Source organism: Nothobranchius furzeri, unplaced genomic scaffold (assembly GCF_043380555.1).
Source record: "Nothobranchius furzeri strain GRZ-AD unplaced genomic scaffold, NfurGRZ-RIMD1 Scf095, whole genome shotgun sequence".
Classification (NCBI taxonomy): domain Eukaryota; kingdom Metazoa; phylum Chordata; class Actinopteri; order Cyprinodontiformes; family Nothobranchiidae; genus Nothobranchius; species Nothobranchius furzeri.
In genome coordinates this window covers 1-10,817 of record NW_027223111.1, presented here as the reverse complement: position 1 = coordinate 10,817, position 10,817 = coordinate 1, and the positions used below count along the sequence as shown (strand labels likewise).

Genomic DNA, 10,817 nt, shown 5'->3' with positions numbered 1-10,817 from the left:
CAGGAAGGTAGAATCTATTGAGTTGTAAGTGATCTGAACATTTCATGATGATAGCACTTTCCTAAGGGGGTCAAACCATGTCCCAAAATGTCACCGGATCTGGTGTCAATTTAAAGAAGTAGTCCAATTACACATTTGTGGGCTTATAACTTGGCTTCTGAATGTCCTAGAGAAGTCAAGCTTGTTTTAGTGTACTCCAATCAACAGCCCCTACAACCACAAAAAGGAATGGAGTCATTAGCACTTATGGTTTGTAAATGGCACCCAGAATTATGTTGCACGAAGCACAATTTCACATCATTCTGGGTCCATTTGTGTGAAAACAAGGTCCAATCAGGCTGAAACGTTACAAGAAGGTAGAATCTATTGAGTTGTAAGTGATCTGAACTTTTCATGATGATCGCACAATCCTATAGGGGGTCAAACCATGTCCCAAAGGTCACCGGGCCTGGTGTCACTTTAAAGAAGTAGTCCAGTTACACTTTTGTGGGCTTATAACTTGGCTTCTGAATATCCTAAAGAGGTCAGGTTTGTTTTAGAGTACTCCAGTTAACAGCCCCCATTACCCCAAAAAGGAATGGAGTCATAAGCACTTATGGTTTTTAAATGGAACCCAGAATTATGTTGCACGAAGCACAATTTCACATAATTCTGGGTTCATTTGTGTGAAAACAAGGTCCAATCAGGCTGAAACGTTACAAGACGGTAGAATCTAGTGAGTTGTAAGTGATCTGAACATTTCATGATGATAGCACTTTCCTAAGGGGGTCAAATCATGTCCCAAAGGTCACCGGATCTGGTGTCAATTTAAAGAAGTAGTCCAGTTACACATTTGTGGGCTTATAACTTGGCTTCTGAATGTCCTAGTGAGATCAGGTTTGTTTTAGTGTACTCCAATCAACAGCCCCTACAACCACAAAAAGGAATGGAGTCATTAGCACTTATGGTTTTTAAATGGCACCCAGAATAATGTTGCACGAAGCACAATTTCACATCATTCTGGGTTCATTTGTGTGAAAACAAGGTCCAATCAGGCTGAAACGTTACAGGAAGGTAGAATCTATTGAGTTGTAAGTGATCTGAACGTTTCATGATGATAGCACTTTCCTAAGGGGGTCAAACCATGTCCCAAAGGTCACCGGATCTGGTGTCAATTTAAAGGAGACATAACATGAAAAACCCACCTTTTTATCCATTAACACGGTGTGTTTCACATTTTAAGTGTCTAAGTGAGCAAAAAGGCTTATATTATTCACTGGAGTTGCTATTTAGATATTTAATAATTAAGTTTTGGGCATATTTGTCCACCCGTTCAGTTTTTACATTATCTATTACATCAGTAATTAATTTAGTGAGGATAACTACCAAATATGGTAATGGCCCTCGGCTAAACACAGAGCCAATCCGCCATTTTTTCTTCTCGCTAAGATTTTTTGTAGTCCTATTGGAAAAATGCAGAATGTCTGGTTATTTTAGCCACACACAGCTCAAAACTATTCCTCGTTTTAAGGAAGGGTCCCTGCTGGAAAAACCAGCATAGACCAGCATGGCTTCCTTGCTGGTCTTTGCTGGTTTTTGCTGGTCCATGCTGGTTTGGTGCTGGTTTAGCTGGTTTATGCTGGTGGACCAGCATAAACCAGCAACGACCAGCATGGCTTCCTTGCTGGTCTTTGCTGGTCCATGCTGGTTTAGCTGGTATATGCTGGTCCACCAGCATAAACCAGCTAAACCAGCTTCCTTGCTGGTCATTGCTGGTTTATCCACCAGCAATGTCTGCTGGTGGCCAAAGTTGATCCAGGGTTTGAATTCCAGCCCCATATCTTTAGCCGCATTTCTCCCTCCTCTCTCCCAAGGTTTCCTGCTTCCTTGCAGTGTGAAAAACTGCCAGTAGTGCCCAAAAAATTGAGACCAGTAATGTTTAGATTGCTTTGGGGAATGTGTTTTAAAGTGCTTAGCTTGATACTGTTAATATGGTTAATTCTCTCTCTGATTACAATTCTAAAACTATAGTTTTCAATCACTTTCAGTTTTGATGTTTTGGATGAATCTATGAAAGCACTTTAATAAAAACATTCCTCCATCAGACACAAGCCACACTGAAGACAAGAGCATACATATTTTAGTACATTTAATATTAGGAAAAATAAGTAAATAAATAAAATAAACAGATTCTAAGATTAAAAAAATGGATCTATGAATAATTACACAATAGTCAATATTATCTTTATATACATTTATTATATAAAACAAACAAATTGTAATTGTTTCAGCAAATGTTAAACATCATAAACATTAAAATCTTAAGGGAATTTTTATTGCTATTTAAAGTGGCTTTAGCAACTAATCAAGATTACATCACTTTTGTTCACATTTTAACATTGCAGTTTTTCGATAAAATAGTAATATTTTTCCATCCATCAATAAACACTGTGTACATAAAGTAAAAACAAAACTTAAAGATTTGAGCAGATTAAAAAAGGTGAACACTTAAAGCATGGATCTTTGGTGTGTTCTTGCTGTGTTCTGTTTCTAATTCAATTTCTAGTTCTTTTTAAAACACAGGAAAGGTTTTTGCTTTACCTGCTAACGTTTCGTTTGTGACTAAAAACATCCTCAGAGCTGACGCCAATGGTGGTGTCACTTCCTTCTCTGTGTATCCGCGGGCAGCAGAGGATGTTGTCGCCCTCTGCTGCCCGCTCTCCCCTCTCCGATGATGCAGTCCCATGTGCGATCCAACTCCATTGTCCCTGTTCATGGTCCCACATCCACGTCTCCTCATCTCGATAGCTTCTTTTATCCATCTTTTGTACTTCTGTTGCTCAGTTTTTATGATCCTTGTGTTGTCCCAGTCCATTATATGGTTTTCTCTTGTGCAGTGATCTGTTACGGCTGACTTCTTTATAGTGCTTCGTCGCCAACTCAACACACGAACAATAGAACACAGAAAGGAGTGCGAGAAAGAAACAAGTCGAAAACACACAAGAGCAGTGAAGCAAGAAGCAGAAAGCACAATAAAGAAATCGGCCGTAACAGATCACTGCACAAGAGAAAACCACATAATGGACTGGGACACAAGGATAAACAGCGAACAATAGAAATACAAAAGATGGATCAAAGAAGCTATAGAGATAAGGAGAAGTGGATGTGGGACCATGAACAGAGACAATGGAGTCTACACATTGGATCGTGCATGGGACTACATCAACGGAGAGGGGAGAGCGGGCAGCAGAGGGCGACAACGTCCTCTGCTGCCCGGGGATAAATGGAGTAGGAAGTGACGCCACCATCAGTGTCAGCTCTGAGGATGTTTGTAGTCACAAACGAAATGTTAGCAGGTAAAGAAAAAACTTCCTGTGTTTTAAAAAGAACTAGAAATGGAATTAAAGCATGCACACTAAAAAAGAAAAGTGCACAGGCAAAGAAATGCTCTTTGTAGTTGGGGTGCTTTACAAAAAGACTATTTTCTCAGTGACACCGAGCATTTCTAATGTTTAAAAGAAATTGATCAAAGTTTCATCTTGTGCATGCTAAAAATACTACAGCCATCAAGAAAGGTTTTGGAACAAGACCACTTGACCACTAGAGTTTGCAATTTTTCAGAACAGTTGTGGTTATTTTTAGTACATGTGTCAGTGATGTTAAAAATGAACCCATCAGAGGGAAGTCAATGCAGTTCTTTGTCTTCACCACCAACTGTCAAAAGCCAGCTTGATTTGTGGGAGCAAAATTCTACTTCAAGGCTGCAGCTTTCCAAAAGGCATCGTGCAGATAGAACCAAGTCTAGCACACCCACAGCAGGTTGGCCACACACGTGAGCTGGCCCTCTCTCGAAGAAGGTGCATGCTTGGAGTGGACTTTCAGCATGCGCAATGTTGAGGAAACTGGTCAAATGAGTGCATTTTATGCAAGCGCGGAAAAGGAAGTTGGTCTCCCCACTTATGGCACAAATCAAACCCCATATTGTGTTGTTTCCCTGTCCCCTCTGAAGAAGGACCTTCCACAAATACAAAATCCTGGTGTTCTCCAGTACAGTGAGGAATGCTCAGAACTGTAAATCAGGAAAACAAAGAAGCCAGTTCAGACACATGGCACAGCACACAAAGTCCACTCTCCTGGGCAGAAATCTGAATCAGCCAGAACTGATCAAGAGAAGTTGTGAAACACAAGAGAAAAATGTTACCTACAGAACGACAACCAAAGACTAGTCTCTTTCATGTTGGTTTGGAAAGTCACAAATGAAAGTCTCATCACCAGTTTTCAGGACCAGACATTTCTGCTCTAACCTGTCTACTGGAATCAGATCCACAGTAGGTCCCCTACTTATAAGTCTAATATGTGACTCAAATCTGTACCCTTGTGGTAAAGGGAATGATGCTTGTGTATGAAACTTTTGGAAAAGTACAGCAATTTCTGTACCACACTCTGAGGGAAAAGATATAATGCTTCGAATCTCTCCACAAACACCATCACTCAACTTTCCATAACAATCCCTTCTTCTCTTACTGAGGCTGTAGCTTTTGCTGGTATAAACCAGTCCTTTGTGCACCATTCTCTTGTGTACCACCATTTCATCTGGTGGAACTTTTTCTGCAGAAATGAAGGCACTTTTCTCTTCCTCAGTTGTCTCAGTAACCCTGCCATTATCCAGAACAGTTGTGTCTTGATATCTAATGAAGGACTTTACTCTTGAGTTATTTGTGAGCTCCAAACAGAAGTTCTTTACTTGCTCACTAACTGCAAACCTTGTACTGAAAAGCGGAACCGTTCTATGCAACAAGAATTTGTTTACAATCTGCAAAGCTACACATTTTGTTCCGTGAAACAGTTTCAACAGACCACCATTTGCATTTTCAAATACAAATGCTGAGTGTGCCCAGAGCGGCCCCCACAGTTTCACAGACTTGGACAGGTGCGTTAGCAAGTGTACATTGAATGTCATAGATGCTTCTCCATACAACAGTTGAAACCTTGCCACGAACTCGAACAGCATCTCATCTGCTTTGTTGATCTCTTCGAATGTGACATTCTCCTTCAAAAGCAGAAATACTGCAAACACCAGCAGGGATAGGTGCTTCACATAACGTGACTGAAGCACCCCATTCAGGACTGGCAAACTGTAAAACAGGAGCCAAGCTCGCCACTCTGAGGCTTTCCAGTACTTGAACTCTGCAATGGGTCTGGGAAGTCATGTAATAAGGTGTGGTGGCTTGATTTCCTTGATCCTGTTTTCTAGCACCCTCATTGTATTTGGACTGCCGATATAGTAGGGTTGATCACTGCCACTCAACAGAAGCTCTGTCAGCTGTCTAATGACACCAAGCAAGACAGCATGCATATAGTCTGGAACAAACCCCCAAACAATGTCAAAATAAGGCATGTTTATCAGTGGTGATGGACCTTTCACCCCTCTGACACTTCTGTGTTGTTCTACGGCATGCTCCATATCTGCAATCATTTTATTAGCCTCTCTATCAGGGTATTCTGTGGCAGTCACAGTATACTTCACCTGTTTTTCAACGAGAGTCCCAGGGTGTAAACAGAAGCCACAACCAAAATACCCATTAAACTGGGTGGTGTTTTGCATAGCTGGTCTTGCCTTTGAGTCCACACAACAACAGAGTCCAACAATTTTGCTGTTCACCAGAGCTCCACATTTTCTCCAGGACACACCTTTGGATGCCAGTGTTTTTGCCTGATCAACAAATAGTTTTAGAAAAATTGGCATGACTGGCTCTTGAGCACCAAACCAAAGACCTGCAAGCATTACATTCTGGAATCTCAATTTGGGAGGGAGTTCATTTAAATGCAGCTGGATGGGCCATATTGAAAATTTGGAAGACTTGTAGACAGGTGAACCATCAGAATTAAAATTAAATGACAAATTGGCCGGATCTGACAGAATGCCACCTGGTTTTGACAGGTTTTGATACATTTCACCATCATATATGTCAGAGATAACATGTTCATTCTGTTGCCTTTGGTATCTGTAGTTCATGCTGTTTTGAATTTGAGGGTTTTCCATCAGTGTCTGAATTTGAGGTGCAATTGGTATGCTTATGAAAAAGCTTGCACTGTTCAATGTGCTAATTTCAATGGGAGCACTACAAATTGTACACTGAACAATGTTTTTTTCTTTTATGTCTTCTTGTTTGCCAATGTATAATTTGCAGGTTTTGCAGTAGAAGTGAAATTCCACTATGTCAGAAGAGTTCTTAAACACTTTGTTGAACAAATATTTGGATCTCGGTAAAACCTCTTTGCCAAACAGTGCATTTATAAGCTTTAACAAATCATCAAGTTGTGTTCCTGTTATGTTATGTCTTGCTGCATGACTCATTACCATGAGCAGTGCTTCAGCCCTTGTTGTTGTACCCCCTGAAATTAGTGCAGAATCCATGTCAGTGTCAAATCCTATCTGTCCAAATGGGTCGTCCTCTGGAAGGTCTTCAATGTTTGAATCAACTTGAGGATCACTTTCAGGTGAGGAATCGCACTCAAACTCCTGGCTGACGTCACTTGATTGCAGCACAGATAAGCCACCAGAAGAAGTTGTGGGCTGTAGGGTGACAATAAACACACATTATTGCATGTATCTACCAGCAAAAACAAATGATAAAAGCAACTGATCGGGTGACTGTATCGGATCGATTCCCCTCTTTACTTGGTGCTAAATTATTTTTTCGGTTGTTTGGACAAATCTTGTTTAGAGATCAGGAAACCGATTTATTCATTATTTATTTATTATTAAAGAGGCCATTTCATTCTGACCTGAATTGGAATGTTTATTATGTGAAGTGCCTTGAGACGACTCTTGTCGTGATTTGGCGCTATATAAATAAACTTGAATTGAACTGAATTGAATTGAATTCTAATTTCAGGACTTTGTGGTTATTTCTTAAGTATTAACCAGTAATATGAAACATTTTACATCTAAAAAACGTTACGAAATACTGATTAACAGACCATTCAATCGGTCTGGGTCAATATTCAGGTGGTTCCGGCTTGTTCCATCAGGCAGCTTCGGCTGCTGCTCGTTCATACTCATTATTTGAATTTGCTAGCCTCAGATTGGCTAACAAACTAGCCTATGAGAGCAAGATATATCGTTTCCTGCCCCGCTGCTCATTGTTAACACCGGGCGTTCTCTCTTCCTGTTTGGTATGCTACAGCTTTTAGCATGCAGCATGCTAGGCGTGGTTTCAACTGCGAGAGCTACCGAATACTAACAAACAAAGGAGTTGTGACAAATCAAATACAGGCCATTGGAACTCGCATTTTATCAACACCTGCATAGTTTGGGATTGTGTTTTTTGGTTTGGGAGACGAACCCCTCCTCCGTAACCAGGTTATTTGTACGGAAGCCCGGAAAGGTAAAAAATCCTCAAATGTATTTTTTCCCTACTGGCGGATAAAAATGTATTGAATAGAACAGAATAGATTTATTAATCCTACAGTGGGGACATTCACTCATTACAGCAGCACACACACTTAGAGAAGAAAAATAAGATTACAGGTAAAACTGATTCCAGCCATGTTTGCTTTCATAACTTCAACAACATCATGCTGATGACCCACATGAACATAATCCTCTGTTAGTCGATGCAGTTACATCACAAAGTTAGCTTAACATGATAAGATTACTTTTGCTTGGCAAAATACAACAACAGGTAATATTACGAATGACCCTAGATGGAATTTAAATCCTTTTACATTAATCATAACTAAAAGTTCCTGGGAGACATTTGTGACATGTAGCTGTAACTCTTTACTGCTGACAGATGATGTGAGTCCTTGTAAACCACCCCACGATGGGACGCACCCAAAGCACCACATATACCAAATAACACCCAAGAACATACAGTCCGATGTCTCAGAACGACCGTCTTAGTACGTCTATGCACCCCCGCTCCAACGGTGCCGAAAAAGTCAGCAAGTCCGGGTAAACTGGACGCTGCTGCCAACATGAAACACAACAGAGACGCTCTTTTCACGACTAAAATGCTAGATTTTAAACGTTTTTGAATTGTAAACAATTTGGTACGCTTAACATGATTAATCATTTTTAAATTAATCGGCACACCCCTTGATTCAATGAATTCTTTTTATTTAGTTTTTCTTAGGTTATTTCCATCAGAAATGACGTTTTTTTTTCTGGTCTTTGATGCTGATTTCCATATTAGTTTCCTCTTTTATTGATCAGCCCTAATTTACTCTGCAGTATTAATTAATTTCTTTATCCCTAGTTTTATGGGTTAATTTTAGTTTGATCTATATAGCTTTTCTAGTGTTCACTAGCCCGTATGTTACCCCTTATATCTGTTGCACTCTTTTTGTGGATTTTTAGCGCCTTTCCATTTTGCCAATGTCCTGTTTGTGGTTTTGAAGGCACTGTTACGTTAGATCTTTTTTTTCCTGGTTTAGGTCTCTTTATACTGTAATTTCTTGGACCATTGCAGATGTTCTCCCTCTTTTTAGTCCAGCATTTAGAATACTTTTTCTCTACATGATATCTATTTGTTTTTACTTTCCCAGAAATGTCACTTATGTCACTCACCTGTGCTGCTTGATCATTATCATGAGATACACATGCTGTCTCTCCAATTTCCGTTATTACAGTTTTTCAGTTAATTACCGGATCCTCTGATCTGTTCAGTTTTTCGCTCATTCTGTTTTTGCCAACTTCATGTCGAGCCTTCTGTTTTATTTAATGTTTCTTGAATAGACCTTGTAATTTATTTTTTTTATTAACTCACTACAATGCCTCACTTCAGTGGACTGCTGTTTAACACTTATAATAAACAGCAAAGATAATAGAAAAACATTGCTTGTGTATAAAAATAAGAATTGCAGGTATTGTTGTGTGATTTGGTTAAAAGCTTACCAGGTTGAATGTCTCATCTGAATCAGACTCCAGACAGCCACATGGAGACATGGTCTGAAGAGAATGTAGAAAAGGCACAAACACAGTAAGAAACAGAAATGTGTAATAATATTATCTTGCCTCACATATTAGTCAATCACCTCAACATCTGCAGCATCTTCTCTGCCACATTCAGTGTAGGGCAAGGTCTAGAGACAAAAGAAATTATTTGAAAAGATTTTTAGTTCATTTCTTTGTACATTCAGTTTGTAAATATCACAAACTTGCACATGAGGTTTGGTAAAAGAACTTACAAGGTTGATTGTGTCATCTGGATATTCCGGGAAATCAAAATGACCAGATGAAGACGTGGTCTTCAGAGGAGGTAGAAAAGATGTTACTAAGTAAGAAAGTACCACAACACTTTGTGCAGGGCAGCACAGTGTGAAATCATGTTTCTATCAATTTAAGAATACATGTAACCCTCACCTCAAAATCTGCAGAATATGGACCAGAAGTCACTTGGTCACAGCTTTCACTGCTCAAGGGAGAAGTCTGAAAATATTTACAAAACCATATTCCCTATTTAGTGTCTTCAAACATCAGCAAAGGCAATGTGATAGATCTGTTAAAGAAAAAAAAAAGTCAAATTTCATTACTGCATTACAAAAGGGTTATTGTAGGTTTCAGAAAGTTACAATTAAGACCTTTTAAGACCGCTATGAACAAAATGTTAGACCAGCATGACACATTAACACAAAGTCACACATTAACAAAGTCTGTTTGAGTTGGAACATCTCAGAAGCATCTGATGGCAGATGTTTTGTTATCCAGTCAATCAAAAGAACTGACCTGTTTAAACCTAAGACATAGTAGGGCTGCACGATTCTGGATAAAATAATCCCAATTATTTTTTGCTCATATTTAGATCATGATTCTCTCACAATTTTTTCCCCAATTTAAATAGTTATTGCACGTATTAACTGCAAATCAGCTTTGTAACAGCTGACACTGAAAATAAAAACAATAAATAAAGGCTACTGTTGTTTTATCCTGCCAGCTCGCTTCTGCATCACATGGTATAAGGCTCCGCCATTATCAATTGTTGAGGGAAAAAGAGGGAGCACTTTTTTTCATGCAGATTATGTCCAGGTTTAAAATGCGGTACAATGATTGTGTTTTTTTTTTCCCTTTTTCATTTTAATTGTCATTTCAGAATGAGTTTGCTTACAAGCATGAATTGAAATCACAACCTTTTAACGATTAATTGTGCAGTCCTAAGACATAGAACAAAAAACTGGGTGGGCGTTGTTCAGACTTAAGTCCTTGAATTTAAAGTTATGTATTTTAGACTTTTTTTAAGACCATTTAAGACCCTGCAAGAACTCTGATACATCTTTCATGAGCTAACTTACATCCAAAGTCTCTCTGTTCCATCTTGCAGAGGGTAACTTGATGGTACTGTTTGGTTCCAGGTACAATTTGTACTTGCGCTTTGGCATTCTAAAACAAAAATGAACATCGATATCAGTAACAGACATGATTCGTGAATAAAACCATGGTAAATTTAAACAGTTACACTGGTGAAATTCAGCTCACTTAAGAAATACCATTATTTGAAAGTATTAGTCAAGTCACCATTTCAAAAGTCCAAGTCACACTCAAGTCCTTAGTGCAGGGGTCGGCAACCTGTTCCCATCAAAGAGCCATTATTACCCGTTTCCCACGGTAAAGAAAACACTGGGAGCCACAGCAGCTGTGGCGTTGTGGGCGGGGCCTACACTCAGACAGCAGAGAGCTGCTTTAACAGATCACAACAGGTGACAGCAACCAATACCAGTCGCTCATGTACCTCAAAGTTATCTTTCAACAGAAGATTATTAATAAAACAGTTTGTTTCAAATTGATCCAAAAAAAATGTAGCCCGTCTGCGCTACAATATTTTGATATTTTTCAC

General features: G+C 39.2%; 1 protein-coding gene across 2 annotated transcripts; it reads right to left on the bottom strand.

The window, feature by feature from the left end:
• Nucleotides 1–1,852: 1,852 nt before the first annotated feature.
• Nucleotides 1,853–10,762, bottom strand: LOC129154874 (uncharacterized). Of its 2 annotated transcripts, XM_070547886.1 has the most exons (7): nucleotides 10,276–10,762; nucleotides 9,350–9,415; nucleotides 9,175–9,234; nucleotides 9,022–9,069; nucleotides 8,882–8,935; nucleotides 6,341–6,556; nucleotides 1,853–4,048 (listed from the first exon to the last, which is right to left on the bottom strand). In XM_070547886.1, the coding sequence occupies exons 1-7, from the start codon at nucleotides 10,399–10,401 to the stop codon at nucleotides 4,043–4,045; spliced, it is 576 nt and encodes a 191-aa protein (XP_070403987.1). In that variant the 5' UTR covers nucleotides 10,402–10,762; the 3' UTR covers nucleotides 1,853–4,042. The 2 variants fall into 2 exon arrangements, with proteins under 2 accessions (XP_070403987.1, XP_054591173.2); XM_054735198.2 differs by having other exon boundaries at nucleotides 1,853–6,556.
• Nucleotides 10,763–10,817: the final 55 nt, after the last annotated feature.